The sequence below is a fragment of the Populus trichocarpa genome, chromosome 10 (genome assembly GCF_000002775.5).
Source record: "Populus trichocarpa isolate Nisqually-1 chromosome 10, P.trichocarpa_v4.1, whole genome shotgun sequence".
In the NCBI taxonomy this organism is placed as follows: Eukaryota; Viridiplantae; Streptophyta; class Magnoliopsida; order Malpighiales; family Salicaceae; genus Populus; species Populus trichocarpa.
In genome coordinates, this window is record NC_037294.2 from 4,946,478 (window position 1) to 4,968,469 (window position 21,992).

Consider the following 21,992-nt stretch of genomic DNA (forward strand, 5'->3'; position numbering starts at 1 on the left):
TGATGATATAAAACCTTGATAAAAATGCACTTTTAAGTACTAATCATTGGTCATAGTTAATTTACTTATTTAATTTAAGTTTGATTTCATCTCTCCTTTCCCGAGGATGAGCAAAAGCTAAGTGTGGGGGTATTTGATACAACCATATTATTTGATAGTCTTACCCACATTTACCTAGTATTTTGCTATGTTTTATATATATAATGCCTTGATATTCTTTGTTTTATATTTATAAGGCACTTTTGGATGTAAAATTCAAAAAAAAAGTAAATTAGAGATAATTGACAGATTTGACCTCCGATCGATGTTTTGTGCAGAGCTTGAGCGTTAGAAGTCAAAACAAAGTGATTTTAGTGGAATTAGAAAGTTGGTATCCATATCTTTCTATACATATATGGCAAGAAAAAAAAAAGAGCATGGAAATCGCAGCCTTCAAAGACATATCTCGCATTTTGTCAATGTTAACGTTCATCCATTCCAACTTGAATATCTTGAGCTAGAGAAGTCCATTTGATGCAAACTTAATTTTGTTGGATTCTTGACTTGAAGACTTATCACCCTATCAGCCTACCAAATGTCAACAGAAAACAAGCTCATATGAGAGAGATATGAGTTTTCTAAGATGACACATGAATTCTGCCACCAGTCAGGTTTTGTTAAGAAACAATTCCAAATTACTTCCCAAAGCATCCAAATTGACATCCAAGTCTTTATTTCGGCAATTTAGCTCTTCTAAGTCAAAAGTCAAAGCTTGAAGATTTTATACAAGGCTATTTATTCTTTTTTAAGAAAATATTAGTGAAATACTTAAATATAAATTATCTACTTAGGAAAGGACTATTTTGTAGAAAAGGGATTATGGTTTCCTAGGATATAAAAAGAAAGAGAGAAAGGAAAGAAGGGCGGCCAGAAGAGAAGAAAAACACACCCTTTCCTCCAATAACCCGAAACCATGCATTCTTCTTTCCTTTTGATTAGTTGTTCAATAGACAAGCAAGGCTAAGCTGTTTTTCTTAGTTGCAAGGACACAGAAACCTTCGGATTTCAAGAATTGTGAGATTTATTTAACATTTTCTTTTCAGTTTATATGATGAATATGTTTATTTTTCTATGCTTATGTCTTATGATTGTTTATTTTAATTGCTAAAGCGTACTGTAAATTATTATTGTGAACAATCTATTGCTAAGTTTGATATCAAAATCGGAGTTGTGGTATATAAACTTATGAAGCAATTGAGTTTAATAATTATGGTAGATCTATGTTATTAGTCTTAGGGAGAACATTCAAACAAATTAAACATGAACTGTAGACAATTATGTTGTCTAGATTAATCAATTTATCTAGTTCTTAAGGCTGTCATTGAATTAAATTACCAGTTCTTAGGGTTAGTTATACGACAGATCTGTTAACTAGCTAATGTTAAGAAAAGATAAAGATTCAGAATATAAATTGATGCTTTGTTTCAATGATCGGTTCTAATTTCCGTAGGTGGATGTTTATTTGAAACCAAAGGTATGTTCTCTTGATAGTTTTCTAATTTATTTAATTTAGCTTGATTGTTTTATTCTGTTATAGCCTCGATAACCTCAATCCCCCCCAATTGCATATCGTATAGCATAAAAATCTGAACTAAACCTTTCTCGTGAGATCGACCTATTGCTTTCTCTATACTATCTTAATTATTTAAGCTAGGGTAATTAATTTGTGTGATCACGACATCGCAACAAGGAGGCCTTAATACATTTTATCTATGTGCAAGAGCGCCCAATCCAACCTTATTTGGGTAATGAGGTGAGAAGAAAACACAACAAATGAAATAAAAGAATCTTACTACAACTTGGAAACAACATGGGTGGCTACCTTTTCCTTTTGTTTCTAGGATTAACGGGCTGCATGGGAGGCTATAAATAAGCCTTGAATCAGTTCTGTAATATTTTCTTTCCTTCTCTTCTTCTTACGGCAAAACATGGATTTAATATTATGGGCTTTATTTTATTTTGTTAGCTATAGCCCAAGGCTTGTTCGGGCTTAATTAAACTTTGTTTTCAGCTAGGATCCAAGGCTTGTTTGGATCAAGTTATGGGTTTTCTAGTTTAAAGTTTTTGGGACAGTTTTGTAAGTTGGCCAAATCAGTCCAATATGGTAGATCCATTAAGGTTAATTTTTCAAGAACTATTTAAACTCATGTAACCTAAATTTTGGCAGCCATGGATGAATATTACTTTAGAATTTTTCAATTTTAACATGTGAGAGTGATTCTTGTATTCTTTAGTTTTAAAACGAACTGAATTTGACTTATCGAAGATTAACTTGTTTCGTGGCGTCAATCTACTTCATTTCAATAGTGTTGGTGCCTTGGGGTAAGTTTCCATTAGTCACACTCCTATCAGACCTATTTCGGATTTCTAAGATCAAATTTTAATCTTGATTATGGGTTGCGTGACCACGTGATCATAGGGTTCGCATCACAAGAGAACTCATCTTATAAATTACAAACCTCATCCATCAAGAGATAGAGAGATGACTAAGAAAGGAGGGCCTATTGACGCGAACCTTGTGGTCACCCAACCCATAATCAAGATTGAGATCTGATCCTAGAAAGCCGAAAGAGGTCTGATAGGAGTGACACAATAGAAACTTGTCCCAAGGCACCAACACTATTAGAATAAAATCGAATGACGCCAAGAATCTAGTTAATCTTCCATAAGTCAAATTCAGTTTGTTCAATAACCAAAGAATGCAAGAATCTCTCTCACATATTAAACTGAAAAGATTAGAAGTATTATTGATTAAAAAGTTTTTTGAAACTTAGGCTTACAAGAGTTTAAGTACTTCTGAATAATTAACCCTAATAAATCTACCATTGTGGGTTGAATTGACCCACTTACAAAAATGACTCAAACCCTAATCCAAACAAGCTTTACATCCTAGCTGAAAACAAAGTATTAATTAAGCTCAAACAAGTCTTGGGTTGTAGCTAACAAAATAAAATAAAGCCCATAATATTAAATCTATGTTATGCCGTGAGAAGAAAAGAAGGAAATAAAATATTACAAAATTGATTCAAGACTTATTTATAACCTTCAATACAGCCCACCAATAAGCTCTTCTTGAACATTAATTAAATTAATCAAGGCTTGATCTTTATTATTTATTATGTTCTTGAAGTCCACCTTAACCATTGTGTCTTGAAGAAGTCTTTTTAAACTTCTTAGGCTTAAGTCTTGTCATCGGACCAACTAGAGCCTCTAACGGATCTCTGGGTGTTGCTTGGATCGCATCATTCTCTCTCTCCTCAAAAGGATTCATCCTTGAATCATCACTTTACTAATTTGTATCCTCTGTTAGCTATGAATGGATATTGCTCATTCTTTTTCTCTATCTTTTGTCGTATCTTTGCATGTAAGTCTTTCACTAGTTGTATTTTTTTTATTACCATCAAGTTAACCCTTTCATCAATAGGTAAATGAATCAAGTCTAATGGTGTTAAGGATTAAAACCATAAACAATCTCAAATAATGAATAATTAGTAGTAGAATGCACACTTCAATTATATACAAATTCAATAAATGACAAACAATCTTCCTGATTTTAAAATTTATTTTAATGATAGCTCTTAATAATTGAGTTAAATTCATGTTTACTATTTCACTTTGACCATATGTTTGTAGATGACAAGTAGTAGAAAATAAGATTTTACTTCCTAATTTACCCCCACAAAACCTTCCAAAAGTAGCTAAAAAACTGAACATCATGATCAAACACAATGCTTATTGGAACATCGTGTAATCAAACTACCTCCCTAAAAAATAGATCTCAAAAGTTTTTGTAAAGTTAGGCAAAGCAAGTAATGGGGTCAAAATAACATTTTCTTTTAAAAAGTTAAAAGTTATATTGATGACACTGTAAACACAAATAACTTAGCCCTCATAAATTAGAATCTCACCAATATCTAAAAGCTCATTTGGAATCTCTCCACATAATGAACAAGAACTTCATAAACTAAAATGCCTTATATTAATCAGAACGAGGTTTTAAATAGCCAAATTACAAACAACTGAAATTGAAAGATTAAACGACTACTATCCGTTACATAAAGCAGCACCCGCGTTCCACCACTTGTTCATAAATCAAGGAAAATAAAGGAAATAACCAACTATGAGGGTTCATCATCTTTTCCATTAAGATTTCCTACATAAAAGAATCATTTTTATAAGTTTTTTGTACCTTCTTATACCAAGTTGATACAATGATAGTAATTGAATTTAAATTCCCTTATTGGACCCTATCTAATAAACTAAAATCATTAATATCCTTTGTGACAAGCCTTCTTAATAATGCATTTGTTGCAAGGTTTTCTTATTTCTTGTAATAGATTTGATAGCTGAGTCCTAACAATTTGGTTAACCTTTTTCATTGCAAGGGTGTATGAATCTTTTTTTCCATAAGATAACTTAGACTCTCATGGTTTGTTTTGATAACAAACTAATGATGTTCTCAGGTTAGCAGATGCAATATGGATTTTTTTATTTGTTGCCTTTTGACTTGTGACTTATTATTTGGAGAGGATTCTTTTCCTAACAATGTTATGATATTCAACAACTTATATTTTGGAGTCTTCTAGTTCTATAAGGATGTTTAATCAACAACAACATAGTTTCCAAGTGTGGTAAAGATTCCTTGATGTTCTAATATCTTTTTATTACATGAATTCCTTATTTATCCTAACTATATAAAGAACTGAGGGTTGATGGTATTTAATTGCAGATTGCTTTGTTTGTTTTGGACTATTTAAGCTTGTTTTATATGAAGAACTATATTTATTATTTGGGTTTTGTATTATTTTTATTTTGGACTTATTTTAGTTTCAATTTGGATTTTTACTTTAATTTTGGCTCATGATAGCCCATTAGTCATTGTTTAGGATTTATTAAACTTTTTGAGCTGTGTTTTTTGTTGGGCTTTGTTTTGGGCCTTAGGTGTAAGCCCTCGGATAAAATAATCACATCTTAATTTAGTAAAATAAAATAAAATACAATGGATGTGGAGAAAGGATTAAATTGAACAAATTAATTGGATTAAAAGAGAAGTTATTTAATGAGAGGGGTGAAGTTGAAAACAATAATAAAGGAGCAAGGAGTTAGTAAAGAGAAAGAGAAATAGTGGGGTCAATGTATTAATAAAAGGAATTGTGGGGTCAATGTGAAAATATAAGTAAATATGATGGGTAAGATGTAAACAAGGAAAGAACATAATTATAAATAAAAAGAAATCTACAGAAATTCCTAGAGTAATGGTCGGCCAAGGAGAGGAAGAAAGAGGGAAAAACATTTGAGAGGAAACCTTGTAAATTCATCATTTGAATCCAAAAAAAAGTGATAGTAAGTGAGCCAAGAGTGCTTTAAGTAAGATTAGGAAGAAAACTTTGAGAAAACCTAGAGAATTTACTAGTGGGAACGGAAGGGTTAGAAGAATGAAGGAAGGAAAGAAGAAAAAGGGTTGTTCTCAATCTCTTGACTCATTTTATTTATAATAGAAGGTAACAAGCTCTTTTATTAAGTCACTTGAATTTGTTTGTGTTTTCCTTGAATAATTGAGATTAGAATATCTTAGTATAGGTTAAGAATTTTGTTAAATAATGATAGATGGAGGCATTTTGTGTTTGTAGTGGCTGGAAATGATGGAAAAATGCATGGGAAACAAATTTATACTTGTTGAACTTAGAAATAAAAACTAGACAGTTGTCTCTCAATTTTTCTACTAAGATTTGAACCCTAAAATGATAGAATTTGAGATAATTTCCTTCATAAAAGTTGTAGAAATGGATGTTAACTTTCTAATGCGATTGACCTTGCTTAAATTGGAGTGATAAAACACTATATATGGAAGAAAAACTGAAGATAAGTAAAAACTGGGAATCAGCAGGATAAATTTTTAGGTTTCTGAAATTTGTGAATTTAGGCATGTAGATGGAAAACTAGGTATATTCATCTTTATAAAAGTTGTAGACCCATGTTTTAGTGTTCCAAAGAAACAAACCACGTATAAAACCGAGTTCTATAGCTTCGGTTATACTCAAACTCTAAACAATATTTGGAATCTGTTATGTTGAGCCATTTAAAACTTGTACATTAGTAACTTCTGTTGGGAATTGGTTTTTATTACAAAATGTTGAATTATGAAGGCAATGAAAACAATACGTATGTGTGGTTAAGACTCGAAATTTAAATTAGTGTAACTATTGGTACATGTGAGATTGTGGAAAATAAACAAGAGTAGGGGACAACTAGTAGAACACAGATTTCAGGTAGGTGTCTGGCACTTAGATCTTTAATTTAAAGTCTCTTTTAATTCTTTAGCTTAGCTCCTAATAAGATGTAGTTCAAATTTTAGTATTGTATGTAGTGTTTGAATGATAGTTGAACTAGTACCTGGTTTGGGACTAGTGCTTGGTGAATGAGTTGATGATTAGACCAGCTTCTTGGTATAGGGTTGGTGCCTTGTGAATGGGTTGGGTTGGACCAGTGTCCTGGTTTGGAACTATTACTCTATGAATGGGCTGTTAGTTGGACCCGTATTCTGGAATGGAATTAATGCCCTGGGAATGGGCGACCAATAGAATCAGTTACTATTAGACAAGATTGGTGTGTTGACAAGTGGAAGATTATAGAAATTGATGATAGATGATGAATTAAAGCAAATTGTTAATGTAATGAAAAATGTACTAGATCATCATAATAATTTAGTCATGTTTATGCAAATTAATATGCAGGTTCATCTCAGCAGCGTAATTCTTAGTTAATGCATGGACGTTGTCTTTGTATAGTCACTTAAGTTAATAGGAAAATAAAAGAATTTTCTTTTGGGTATTATTTAACAATACTTCTAATTTATATTTATAAAGTTATGTAGTACTATTTTGTGAAAACTTTATGTAGTAATTTGAATTTTACATTATGTTAATGTATGAATGCAATAGCCCATTAGTCATTGTTTAAGGTTCAAGTTAGCCCATTAGTTATTGTTTAGGGTTTATTAAGTGTTTTGAGCTTTGTTTTTGGCCTTAGGTCTAGGGTTCATAAGGTTGTTTGTTGAGTCTATCAATAAACTTAGATCCAAGTCATGCATATCATTGGATTTAATTTTTTTTAATACTAGATGTTAGTTCTCATTTAATTATTTAACAATAAAGCACAAAAACTGGGTCATGCATGGGACTGAGATAGCAAAATCAAACCTAATTGTTTTAATCTAAATAACAAAAAAAGTATTTTTTTATTAAGTTCAAATAAATAGATAATTGATATCAAAGAGTTAAATTATATATATATTTTTAAATTTAAATAAAAAGATAATTGATAACAAATGGTGAAATTATTTTTTTTTAAAATTGAGAGATCAAAAATGTATTAAACAATAAAAAAGAAAAAAAAATACATTTAATACATTTCCACATGGACGTTGTGGCTTAATCTGTCAAACTTGCAATCTAGATTATGAACTCAACTATGTTAAATACATATTTTTTCTTAAATTTATTTTCACTTAAATATAAAATAGCAAAAAAATAAGCCTAGACAACATGAGCTTGGTGCCCCAGCGTACGTGGGCATAAAAAAAAGGCCTAGGGCAGAGCACCTTGGCTTTTATTTTTTTTTATCTTTTTAAAGGGATGATCTGTCTTCCACCCCTATTTTTTCTTAAAAAAATAATCAGATAACATGTCGTTTATTAAGGTAGACAATATATTGTTTATTTGCCCAGATCTTGGCCACCATTATGGTAGCTGTAAAATCAAGGAACGTAATTTTTACTCGAAAAACTTATTTTCCACCTATTTTAATCTAAAAACACCTTAAAAAAATCCTCTAAAAACATCTAAAAACTAATTTACTAACCTAATAAACAAAAAAAAAAAAAATCACAAAATCAAACTAGGTAAAGTTTTTCTTCCTTGACTTCAATATTTTTTTAGGTATTATTAAGGTTCTAAACAACCATTATAAAAAAACTCTTCTTATCGAATAAAATCTGTTGAAACTAATTTTAATTATTTTGGTGGTCGAAATCAGTGTAAACAATATAATAACTTATAGGTGTTTTATGCCTAATTAAATTCAATAGTCATAAATTATGACAAAGATTATTTTTTAAATATTTATTATTTGAAAATATATTAAAATAATATTTTTTTTATTTTTTAATATATATATATATATATATAAACGCAAACCAACCATAACCCCAAATACACCTAAACTTTTCCGCACCAGGCCAAGCGTCAAAATCAAGCTTGGTAGGTCCTTAGCCACTCTATTAAAATCGGTGGATTTTCTTGTATCGACCTTGGGGGTCTGCAACCTCGTAGACAGAGATTAGATTGACATGGCAGACTCTACAGTCCAACAGAGCCGATCGAGAGACCTAGACAAGCTACTTCTCAGACCCGGCAATCTCGTTGCTCCCACCTTCGAATCTGGTGTTCAAGTAAGCTATTTCGTTCTTGGAAATTTTAACAAACTCCCGGCGTGCAATCTTTTTTGAACTATTTGTTTTGTTTTAAATGTTGTAGTTGAGAGATGATCTTCAAGAGTATGCAAGATTATTGGTAATTGGGGCCGGTGGTTTGGGTTGTGAGCTGCTAAAGGACCTAGCTTTATCAGGTTTTAAAAATCTGGAAGTCATTGATATGGACCGTATCGAGGTTACTAATCTCAATCGCCAGTTTCTTTTCAGGTTCTTGCTTTCTCAACCTTAACCCACGTGTTTATGTGCTTTTACCTTTTCTTTTCTCTGTTCAATTCGTGGCTGTTTTTATTGGTATATGCCCTTTCGTGGCTTGTCGGTTAAATTGCACTTTGAAGTATTTTTTTTTTCCTATATCAACTGCGAAGAGATAAGAAACAATGTGAAACCTAGTCAAAGGGTTATTACTTAAACTGCGGACCTAATTTAGGTATAAGTGCATTTAGGTAAATCTGTTTCAAGGGAGAAATATGGCTGTTTGGATGATAATTGACAAATAAAAGTTCATCTTGCAAGAAGGCTAAGGAGAAGTAGTACCTTTAGTGTGGACTAGTGATAACCTAGTATTCTTGTGAATAAAGGATTACTTTTAAGAACCTGTTGGTAAAAGGAGAAAATAAACACCTTGTTTACTTGACAATGTGAAATGGCTGCAAGAGGGTGGTTGATAATTCTTAATTTTCTCAGGACCAGTATGGACTATCAAGCAGGTGCTTCATTGTTTTATCAAATATGACTAGATCTATGTGTATTATTAAGTGCATATTTTTTCCTCTCCTTGTTTGCAAGTATTAGTGTTTTCATTTATTATACACCTTAACATAACAGAAAGTGTAACTTATCTGCTTTGATGTTTCAACATTGTCATAGCTCTTTAGTTCTGATTAGAAAGTCACTCATGATATAGTGTTCTTATTGTAGGCTCGAAGATGTTGGGAAGCCTAAGGCTGAGGTGGCAGCCAAGCGGGTGATGGAAAGAGTTAGTGGCGTGAATATTGTGCCTCATTTTTGCCGAATCGAGGATAAAGAAATTGATTTTTATAAAGATTTTAGTATTATTGTGCTTGGTCTTGATTCCGTTGAGGCTCGGAGCTATATAAATGCTGTAGCTTGTGGTTTTCTTGGTGCGTACTTTTTAACCTCTTTAGTTTATATTTGTTTTATTCTAAGAATAGCCGATTTAGAGAGCTCGTTTTTCAGTAAAGTAGTTATTTTTCTTCCTTTTATTTTATGTTTGAATATTTAACTTTTTACCTCTGTCCATGATTTGTTTTTGTGCCAAGTTAACTGCGTATTTCCTTTTCATTTATCGTTGTGTCAAAGAGCATTGTATCCTTAATTTTCTTTTGCATTCTTCTCCATATATTTTGTGACCTGTTATTGCCCTCACTTCTTGCTGTATTGCTGGAAAAATTTCTCAAAAAATTAGGGCATTTTTATATATATGAATGAAAGCAGAAGTAATAACTATGAAAATCCCTATTGAAAGTACCTGATACCAATACCAACTAAAATACTAAACATTTTGGATGTAGTTTTGTGATCAGGACTTGGGAGAGACACTCCCTTAAGGAAATAATGTGTACCCTCTGTCAGTGGTTATGTGTTTAAAAGAGAGACTGGGGACTAAACTTTTCCTTCTGACTGTAAGGCCTGTTTTTTCACCCAAGCAACATACCATCAGGCCTGCTATGCTTACTTTGAATTTATTTGTGTTAGGCATGCATTCGAGAGACAAGTTAAGCCTCAAGTCACAAGGGTCGTATATAACGAGTGCCTCACACATGTGGCATACAGCTTTAAATGTCATAATATTGTATGCCATTTCTTTATATGACTGGATGACAAGACTTCAGTGCTGAAGTTGCATAAGCTTTTGAGGGTCTGCTAGCTATGGTTATGAGCTACTTCAGGCATCGCAGATTTGACATCCTGTCTTGTATATGTGGGAGCAGTGCCTGCAGATTTTCACCTGTCTCTGCCAGATATTTTACGGGACCTTTATAGTTTGCCCAATAAGCTTAAATGCTCTCTAGCTGGATGCAGAGTCTTGAGTTTGTATTTAATATGCTAGCATACAATGTTATCCTGTGCTCTTGAGATTCATAAAAGCTCTTTGCTGGAAGTCTCTTTATTCTTGTTGATCTCATGTTTTGTCTATTGCTTTTCTTGGTGATTAGAATATGATTCTGATGACAATCCACTAGAAGAAACAGTCAAACCGATGGTAGATGGTGGGACTGAAGGCTTCAAGGGGCATGCCAGGGTTATTATGCCAGGATCCACACCGTGCTTTGAGTGTACTATCTGGCTTTTCCCTCCTCAAGTGAAGTTTCCTCTATGCACCCTTGCAGAAACCCCTAGAACTGCTGCTCATTGTATTGAATATGCTCACTTAATTAAATGGGATGAGGTAATGCATCATCAATGCTTTCTCATTCTTGAATTGACCATTTTGATTTGATAGCTATTATCTTATGACCATTATATTCTAGGTTCATAGTGGAAAGACTTTTGATCCAGATGATCCAGAACATATGAAATGGGTTTATACCGAGGTGAAATATTCTGACCAGTATTAATTATTTATTTATTTTTTTGTAAAAGCTGAGTTTCAAGGTTAGTCTTTTTAACTTATGCTCTTCCCATGTTCCACAGGCTGTCAAGAGGGCTGAACTTTTTGGTATTCAAGGTGTTACATATTCTCTTACTCAGGTACTTCAAAATTCTGTGGAGTCAATTTCTGTAAGTAACTGCCCGATCATTGTGTGGTCTGGCTTCTGTTCTTTTAGAGTATACCAAAGGACATCATAAAACTCAACTTCATTGTTACCCTAAAATTGTCTCTGTTATTTGGATGCATCTTTTCTTGATATGCTCCTTTTTTTTCCTATCTAAAACCTCCAGTAGGAAACTCTTACAAAATGCCTCATTGAAGTGTCACATGTTATTGGCTTCACCTATTTGTTGCACTGTCCTTTTTCTTTTTCTTTCTTTTTTTCCCTTCCTTTTTTGTTTTTTTCTTCTTATTTTTTTTATTTTTTATTTTTTGTGATAGAGGTAGTTCTTTCTTTGTTTACAGGGTGTTGTGAAAAATATCATACCAGCGATTGCTTCTACCAATGCAATTATATCAGCTGCGTGTACTTTGGAAACCTTAAAGCTTGCCTCGGGATGCAGCAAAACTCTAAGCAACTATCTGACGTGAGTGAAATTTCATCTCGTTCTCATATGGTGGTAGAAGAATATATTATATATCACCTAACAATCACAAATAGACTTAATCTTGCCCTCTCATTTTTTGTTTTGATGCACAACTTTTTCTTCAATGTCTAGTTCTTTTACATGATCAAACCTTGTTTTTGCCATCTGAAAGAATTTAACCTTACCACAAATGATTGGTGGATGTGGGAACCATAATTGTCTCTTATGATATCATATGTGTCTGAATCTGGTGGAGCTATGTATGTTGCTTTTGAAATCTGATAAAAAAAACAGGGTATATTTATCTTTTATGGAAAAACTTTTTTTTTTTTAACAATCCAGCTGAAAGTGTGTGCTGAATGATATGAATCTTCTTTAGGTATAATGGCGTGGAAGGTCTACACATCAAAGTGACTGAATTTGTGAGGGACAAGGATTGTCTTGTTTGTGGTCCAGGTGTTCTTATTGAGCTGGACACTTCAGTTACTTTACAAAAGGTTAATTTCTTCTTCTCATGGCTACTATTCCTTTTAGTTTGTTGATAACATCAGACCTGGTTTCTAAATTATTTTCTTGCTATGTCACCACATTTGTAAGTTTCAAATTCTCAGATAGTCAAACTAGTTCCCTCTCTGGGTTTCTCCTTTTTATCTAGGAAATAGAAGAATATTTCCTTTAATGAACACAAGTTTATGCTGCTTATTTTGATTGGTTTTGTGTAAACAGTTTATTTGTTTTTACATTTATTGGTTTATGTGTGAACAGTTTATTGATATGCTTGAAGAACATCCTAAGCTGCTCCTGTCAAAAGCTAGTGTTAGACACCAAACAATGAATTTGTACATGCAAGCGCCTCCAGTTCTGGAAGAGATGACTCGATCGAACCTAGGCTTACCACTTTTTGAGCTTATGGGTAAAGTTTCAAAGGACATTGTTCTCGTGACTGGTACAAGCAGCAAGGATGACAAGAAAACTTCATGTCTGAGAAAATTATGCCTTGTTTTCAAGGGACAGGATGCAGTTACAGATATGGATATGGCTGTTGGAGCGTAATTTGCACTACAGTTGGATATTTACCAGCAGAACTTTTCAATTGCACAGGATAAAGTCTTTCTCAGAAAATTTCGCCCCTACAGACAGAAGTCCAGTGTCAAGATTTGATGTCCTTTTATTTGTTAACAATTAAAAAAATATGGTTCCTCAAAGAAACACCAGTAGATGTAACTATATTAGCAAGAAAACAAATGTTAGTAACAAAGATTTTCAAGTTCAAGTTCAGGTTTATGCTAGGATCATAGGCTGTGTGTAGCTTTTGTACGAGCAATTGGTTAGACTAGTTGGTCCTTCTCATGTAGTTCCACAAGAAAAATGCTTCACTACATCTTTTCACCGAAGATCAGATACGAAGCAAAATGGAGCATTTTAATGCTACCAATCCTTTGTGTCATTGATTAGGAGTTCAGTGCGATGTGCTATTCAGAATGAGCTCCAGATCTATAACAACCTCACTTCAAGACATTAGGATAATCAGTAGGTTGCAGTTGCTACCTGCAAAATGGAATCCCACTCCAAGGATCAAGGAAGCTCAGTGCATTCAATGCTGTAAAATTTGAAAGCAACATATGAAGATCCTGTCCCAGCAGCATCACCCACAATTTTGAGCAAGTTAGGGTCCCTTGACCAGCCAGCAAGCCGCGTGTACCAATTGACACCCATATTTCAAGCACCTGCTTTCCAAGAAGAGTAAAGTGCATTCAAGCTTGAAGTTTCGAGTGAGTGATCAAACTTTCGAGTTCTAGAGTGCATGAATTTGACCTAGGGCCAGCACCTACACCCCCTGGTCTTTATCATCTGAGTTCCATCATTATATCCTCGATTATAATGTACCAGGAAACAATCTAAGTTTTCTAGTTCCCTCATCCATAACTCTACCTTTAGTTATGATCAAATTAATACAAGCCTATCTTATTTTTGAACTCCTTAACCTCAGGCCATCTGGCATATAGTAAATGCTTCATGACCTTCAACCTAAGGTAGAGATGGACCAAAACGGTCTTATTTCTCTCTTTTTTTTTTTTTTTTTTTTTTTATCAGCACAAACTAAGTCACTGCTGACCTAGAATTATCACTGAAAACCGAGTCACTGTTGACCCAGAAATTATCACCGAAAACTGAGTGACGACTGACACATGGAATCATCAGTGAAAACTAATTCACAGCTGACACATAGAATCATCAGAAACACTATGTCACTGCTGACCTAGAAATCATCAACGAAAACTGCGTCACTATAGACCCAGAATCATCACTGAAAATTGAGTGACAACTAACATATGGAATCAATAACGAAAACTAATTCACAGCTAACACATAGAATCGTCAAAAACACTGTCACTACTGACCTAGAAATCGTTAGCAAAACTGAGTTGTGGTTGACGCATGGAAACGTTAACGAAAATTAAGTCATTGTTGACCGAGAAATCATCACTGAAAATTGAGTGACGGCTGACGTATGGAATCAACAACGACAACTGATTCACGGCTAACACATGGAATTGTCAGCGAAAACAGAGTCCCGACTGACGCAAGGAATCGTCAGCAAAAATTGCGTCACTATTGACCCAGAAATCGTCAGCAAAAACTAAGTGATGGCTGACGCATGAAATAGATAGCGAAAATTAATTCACGACTGACCATGGAATCGTCAGCGAAAATAGAGTCATGACTGATGCATGGAATTGTTAACGAAAACTTCGTCACTAATGACCCATAAATCGTCAGCAAAGACTAAGTGAAGCTTTATGCATAGAATCGTCAGCAAAAACTTAGTTACGGCTAACGCATCGAATCGACAATGAAAACTAATTCACGGCTGACTCATGTAATCGTCAGCACAAACTAAGTCACTATTCACCTAGAAATTATCACTGAAAACCGAGTCACTGCTGACCTAGAAATCATCACCGAAAATTGAGTGACGGGTGCCACATGGAATCATTAGTGAAAACTAATTCACGGTTGATGCATGGAATTGTAAAAAACACAGTCACTACTGACCTAGAAATTGTCAGCGAAAACTGAGTTGTGGTTGACACATGGAATCTTCAGCGAAAATAGAGTCACAGCTGACGCATGGAATCGTGAGCGAAAACTGAGTCACTACTGACCTAAAAATCTTCAGCGAAAACTACGTCACTATAGACCTAGAAATCATCACTGAAAACTGAGTGACGACTAACATAATGAATCGACAACGAAAACTAATTAACGACTGATGCATAGAATAGTCAGCCGAAACAGTCATGGGTGACACATGAAATGGTAAGCACAAATTGCGTCATTGCTAACCCATAAATCATCACTGAAAACTGCATCTTTACTAACCCATAAATCATTAGTAAAAATAAGCGACGACTGACGCATGAAATCGACAACAAAAACTAATTCACGACTGATGCATGGAATTGTCAGCGAAAACATAGTCAGCACGCATGTAATCGTCAACAAAAACTACGTCACTGTTGACCTAGAAATCATCAGCGAAAACTACGTAACTGCTGACCTAGAAATTGTCAGCAAACACTTAGTTACGACTGATCAATGGAACCGTCACTGAAAACTAATTCATGGTTGACTTATGGATTCGTCAGTTCAAACTAAGTCCCTACTGACCCATAAATTATCACCGAAAACTGAGTCACTATAGACCCGAAATTTGTCACCGAAAAATGAGTGACGACTGGCGTATGGAATTGAACGATAACTAATTCATGGTTGACGCTTGGAATCTTCAGTGAAAATAGAGTCACGGTTGACGCATGGAATCGTGAGTGAAAATTGAGTCACTACTGACCTAAAAATCTTCAGTGAAAACTAAGTCTCTATAGACCTAGAAATCATCACTAAAAACTGAGTGAAGGCTGGCGTATTGAATCGACAGCGAAAACTAATTCACGGCTGATGCATAGAATCGTTAGACGAAACAGAGTCATGGGTGACGCACGGAATGGTCAGCATAAACTGCGTCACTGCTAACCCAGAAATCATCACCGAAAACTCCATCTTTGCTGACCCAGAAATCATCAGCAAAAATTAAGCGACAACTGACGCATGAAATCGACAACAAAAACTAATTCACGGCTGATGCATGGAATCGTTAGCGAAAACAGAGTCATGGCTAACGTATGTAATCGTCAGCGAAAACTGCGTCACCGTTGACCCATAAATCATCAGCAAAAACTGCGTCACTGTTGACCTAGAAATTGTCAGCAAAAACTTAGTTACTGTTGACGAATGAAATCGTCAATGAAAACTAATTCACAGTTGACTCATGGATTCGTCAGTACAAACTAAGTTACTACTGACCCATAAATTATCACCGAAAATTGAGTCACTATAGACCCAGAATTTATCACCGAAAATTGTCACCAAAAACTAAGTGATGGCTGACGTATGGAATCGAAAACGACAACTAATTCATGGTTGATGCTTGGAATCTTCAACGAAAATAGAGTCACGAATGATACATGGAATCGTGAGTGAAAACTGAGTCACTATTGACCTAAAAATCATCACTAAAAACTAAGTGACGACTGGTGTATTGAATCGATAGCGAAAACTAATTCACGATTGACGCATAAAATCGTTAGCCAAAATAGAGTCATAGGTGACACATGGAATGGTTAGCACAAACTGCATCACTACTGACCCAGAAATTGTTAGCGAAAACTAAGCCACAACTGACGCTTGAAATCGACAGCGAAAACTAATTCGCGGCTGACGTATGAAATCGTGAGCAAAAACTGAGTCACGGCTGACACATGAAATCGTGAGCAAAAACTGAGTCATTGTAGACCCAGAAATCATCACTAAAAAATGAGTGACGACTGATGGATGGAATCGACAACGAAAACTAATTCATGGCTTACATATGGAATTGTCAGCAAAAACAGAGTCATGGCTGACGCATGGAATAGAGTCATGGCTAATGCACGTAATCGTTAGAGAAAACTGCTTCACTGCTGACCCAAAAATCGTCACCAAAACCTGAGTCACTACTGATCTAGAAATCATCAGCAAAAACTTAGTTACGACTGACACGTGGAGTTGACAACGAAAACTAATTCACGGTTGACTCATGTAATCATCAGCACAAACTAACGATTATCACAGAAAACCGAGTCACTGCTGACCAAGAAATCATCATTGAAAACTGAGTGATGACTGACACATGGAATCATCAGTGAAAACAAATTCACGGCTAACGCATGGAATCATTAGAAACACTATGTCACTTCTGACCTATAAATCATCAGCGAAAACTGAGTTGCGGGTCATGCATGTAATCGTTAAGGTAAAGTAAGTCACTCATGACACAAAAATAGTTAATGAAAATTGAGTCACCGCTGACCTAGAAATTGTCACCAAAAACTGCGTCCTTGTAGACCAAGAATTTTCATAAAAAACTGAGTGACGACTGACGTATGGAATCAGTCAGCGAAAACAGAGTCCTGGCTGATGCATGGAATAGTCAGCAAAAATTACGTTATGCTGACCTATAAATATTCAACAAAAAGTGAGTGGCGGCTGACGCATGGAATCGTTAACGAAAATTGAGTCATTGTTGACCCAGAAATTGTCACAAAAAATTGAGTGACGACTTGACGTGTAGAATCGACAACGACATTTGATTCACAACTTACACATGGAATCGTTAGCAAAAACAGAGTCATGGCTGAGGCATGGAATCGTTAGCGAGAACTGAGTCACTGTAGACCCAAAAATCATCCCTGAAAACTAAGTGACGATTGACATATGGAATCGACAATGAAAACTAATTCATGGTTTACATGGAATCATCAACGAAAACAAAGTCATGGCTAATGCATGGAATTGTCAGCGAAAACTGAGTCACTGCTGACCCAAAAATTATCAGGTAAAAACTCAGTGACTATTGACGCATGGAATCAACAACGAAAACTAATTCATGGAATCATTAGTGAAAACTAATTCACGGCTGACGCATGAAATTGTCAGAAACACTATGTCACTGCTGACTTAGAAATCGTCAACAAAAACTGAGTGATGACTAACGTATGGAATCAACAACAACAACTAATTCACGGCTGGCACTTGGAGTCTTCAGCGAAAACAACGTCACGACTAATGCATGGAATCGTGAGCGAAAACAGAGTCATTTTAGACCTAGAAATCATCACTGAAAATTGAGTGACAGTTGACGTATAGAATTGACAGCGAAAACTAATTCATGCCTCACGTATGGAATTGTCTGCGAAAACAAAGGCTAACGCATGGAATTATCAGCAAAAACTGTGTCATTGCTAACCTAGAAATCATCACCAAAAATTGCACCACCGCTGACCTAGAAATCATTAGCAAAAACTAAGTGACAGCTGACGCATGGAATCAACAGTGAAATCTAATTCACGACTGACGCATGCAATCGTCAGCAAAAACATAGTAATGGCTGATGCATGGAATTGTCAACATAAACTAAGTCACTGCCGACCCAGAAATCATCAGCGAAAGCTTATTTACGGTTGACGCATGGAATCGAGAGCGAAAACAAATTAATGGCTCTAAGTCACTGCTGACCTAGAAATTATCATCGAAAACCAAGTCACTACTAACCAAGAATCATCACCGCAAATTGAGTTACTGTTTATGCATGGAATCGTTAGAAACATTATGTCACTGCTAACCTAGAAATCATCATCGCAAACTGAGTTACAACTGATGCATGGAATCGTCAGAAACATTATGTCACTGCTAACCTAGAAATCGTCAGCAAAAACTAAGATGCGGCTAACGCATGGAATCGTTAAAGAAACCAAGTCACTGGTGACCCATAAATAGTCATTAAAAACTGAGTCATTGTTGACATATGGAATCGACAACGACAACTCATTCACGGCTGACACATAGAATCGTCAGTGAAAAGGAGACACGGCTGACCTATGGAATCGTCAATGAAAATTGAGTCACTGCTGATCCAGAATTACCGAACACTGAGTTACTATAGACCCAAAATTCATCATCGAAAACTAAGTAATGACTGATGTATGGAATTGACAACAACAACTGATTCATGACTAGCACATGGAATTATAATAAAAAAACAGAGTCACGCCCGACACATGGAATCGTGAGCGAAAACTGAGTCACTGCTGACCTAAAAATCATCACAATAAATTGAGTCACTGTAGACCTAGAATTCATTACCGAAAACTGAGTGATAACTGACGTATGGAATCGACAATGGCATTATGTCACTGCTGACCTAGAAATCATTAGCAAAAACTAAGTTGCAGCTGACGCATGGAATCGTTAACGAAAACTAAGTCACTGGTGACCCAAAAATAGTTAGCGAAAACTAAGTCGTTGTTGATGTATGGAATTGACAACGATAACTCATTCACAACTGACGCATGGAATCATCAATGAAAACTGAGTCACTACTGACCTAGAAATCATTAGCAAAAACTGCATCATACTTACACTGGAAAGTTTGGATGATCTTTCAATCCGGGATTGTACGTGTTGTAAAAGGGATCATACTTACGTTGGGGTTGTCCATCGAATTCTCCATCAACTGCATTAGCTTGTTCAATGTAATCTTCTTGCATTGTTGGGCACATATCCGAAGTAAGGAGCATGTGCTACAAACTTTCACCTGCTGTACATTTCCACAAGCCAAAGAACACACAAGAGAAGTAAGATTATTAACTTTATTCTCAAAGTTAGAAATACTTACCTCATTTACTTGTTTGTTTGGGAAGTCTCCATGCGTGCCAAAGTGTTTCGACTTGGCTGCCATATTTAAGATCAATTGGCATGCAACCTCAGGTGTCTTATCTACCAATGCCCCTCCACTTGCCACATCAATGATACTGCGATCAGTAGGCATCAGTCCTTCATAGACATAATTGAATGAGCAGCTGATCGGGTATATGATGATGAGGGCATTGAATGAATAGTTGCTCAAATCTTTCCCAATACTCTGAAAGTGTCTCCCCATGAGATTGTCGAATCCTACATATTTCTTTCCTTATGTTGGCAACTCGAGATGCTTGGAAATACTTTTCAAGAAAAATCTTCTTCATGCCATTCCAAGTCCCAATGGAACCCAGGAGAATGGAGAAAAGCCATGCAAGGCTGCCCCTTTTAAAGAGAAAGGGAAAGCTTTCAACTTAACCTGTTCTTCGTTAACTCCGTTCGGTTTCATGCCAACACAAACCATGTGGAACTCCTTGAGATGAGTATGAGTATCTTCTCCTGCAAGTCCATTGAATATTGGCAGTAGATGTAGAAAACCAGACTTGAGTTCGAAGTTGGCATTGTTGTCGATGTTTATGCACAATGGTTAATTCTCCATGTTAGGAGTAGTAAGCTCCTTGAGTGTCTGTTTTCGTGCAACAACCATGGTGTTGACGCGAGCTTCCTTTCGTAACATGCGTAAAGTGTTTTCTATTTCAAGATCTACCTGCATTTGTCTTTGGTTAGTAGAATGGGTTACAAGCATAAATCGTCAAGAAAACTCAAAAGAAACCAACCACACAAGATATTTAAAGTGGTGCAAATTGAATGAAAATCTTACGCTAGAACACAAAACTGCCTAAAAACCCTAGAAAACAACAAAATTTGGCCTCAATAGGGTGGGGCTAGTAACTACTAGTCCTGTTCAGAATGTCATTTCCCTTTAGGAAAAAAGGCTGAGACCTAATTCCACCAAAAAATTGGTTTTGAAAAGTAATTGTATCGTACTGTACAGTACCGCCGCAAGAAAAAAATCTCTCTTTTTTTAACAAAATAAATAATAATCACAAAAAATAACAATCACAGCACAAGACTCAACTAAAATCACTTCCCCGGCAACGATGCCAAAATTTGTTGCGATGTTGCAGTCACACAAATTAATTACCATAGCTTAAATAAATAAGATAGTATAGAGCAAGTAAAGGGTCCATCCCACGAGGAAGGTTTAGTTCAGATTTTTATGCTATACGATTTGCAATTAGGGGGATTGAGGTTATCTAGGCTATAGCAGAATTAAACAATCAAACTAAATTAAATAAATTAGAAAACTATCAAGAGAATGAACATTGGTCACAAGTAAACGTCCACCATTAAAAATCAGAACTGATCATGGAAACGAAACATCAATTTATACTCTGAATATTTATCTTTTGTTACGTTGATTAGTTAACAGATTCGCTGTATAACTAATCCTAACCATCAAACAACCACATTGTTCGCACTAGTAATTTAATTCAATGGCAACATTAAGAACTAGATAAATTGATTAATCTAGATAACATAATTGTCCGCAATTCATGTTTGATTTGATCAAATGTTTTTTCTAAGTTTGATAACATAGATCTGCTACGATTATTAAACTTAGTTGCTTCACAAGTTCATATATCATAACTCCGGTTTTGATAGCAAACTTAGCAATAGATTGTGCACAATAATAACTTAGAGTCCCCCTCTAGCAATTAAAATTAACAATCCTAAGAAATAAGCATAGGAAAACAAACATATTCATTCATCATATAAACTGAAAAGAAGAGATAAAATAAATCTCACAGTTCTTGAAATTCAAAGGTTTCCATGTCCTTGCAACCAAGAAAAAGAGTTTAGCCTTGCATGTCTATTGAACAACTAATCAAAAAGAAAGAAGAATGCATGGTTTCGGGTTTCTTAGAGGAAGGTGCGTTTTTTCTCTCTTAGTTGGCCGCCCCTTCTTTCCTTTCTCTCTTTCTTTTTATATCATAGGAAACCCTAATCCTTTTTCTACAAAATAGTCCTTTCCTAAGTAGACAACTTACATTTAAGTAGTTCAATAACTATTTTCCTAAAAAAGGTGAAATAGCCTTGCATAAAATCCTCAAACTTTGACTTTGGACTTATAAGAGTTAAATTGTCGAAATAAAAACTTGGGTGTTGGTTTGGATGCTTTGGGAAGTAATTTGGACTTATTTCTTCATAAAACTTGTCTGCTGGCAGAATTCAAGTGGCATCTTAGAAAAATCATCTCTCTCATATGACCTCATTTTCTGCTAAAAGTTGGTATGGTGATAGACCTTCGAGTCAGGAATCCAACCAAATTGAGTTTGCATCAAATGGACTTCTCTAGCTAAAGATATTCAAGTCGGAAAGTGAGTGATGACTGATGGATGGAATCAACAACGAAAACTAATTCATGGTTGACGCATGGAATTGTCAGTGAAAATAGAGTTAT

The 21,992-nt window shown here is 35.1% G+C and overlaps 1 protein-coding gene across 1 annotated transcript; it reads left to right on the forward strand.

Annotated features, from left to right (window-relative positions):
• The first annotated feature begins 8,270 nt into the window (after positions 1 to 8,270).
• LOC7497959 (NEDD8-activating enzyme E1 catalytic subunit) lies at positions 8,271 to 13,026 on the forward strand. Its single transcript, XM_002315495.4, has 9 exons — positions 8,271 to 8,488; positions 8,574 to 8,737; positions 9,449 to 9,651; positions 10,708 to 10,940; positions 11,023 to 11,085; positions 11,186 to 11,242; positions 11,610 to 11,731; positions 12,111 to 12,228; positions 12,497 to 13,026. Exons 1-9 carry the CDS (start codon positions 8,387 to 8,389, stop codon positions 12,782 to 12,784), a joined length of 1,350 nt encoding a protein of 449 aa, XP_002315531.1. The 5' UTR covers positions 8,271 to 8,386; the 3' UTR covers positions 12,785 to 13,026.
• Positions 13,027 to 21,992: the final 8,966 nt, after the last annotated feature.

What these genes read in the sequence shown, in the direction of transcription:
- LOC7497959 (XM_002315495.4), top strand. Translation starts at nt 8,387, where the DNA reads ATGGCAGACTCTACAGTCCAACAGAGCCGATCGAGAGACCTAGACAAG. An exon ending in CCTTCGAATCTGGTGTTCAA is followed by an intron (nt 8,489 to 8,573) that starts GTAAGCTATTTC and finishes TAAATGTTGTAG; the next exon opens with TTGAGAGATGATCTTCAAGA. An exon ending in CTTCAGTTACTTTACAAAAG is followed by an intron (nt 12,229 to 12,496) that starts GTTAATTTCTTC and finishes ATGTGTGAACAG; the next exon opens with TTTATTGATATGCTTGAAGA.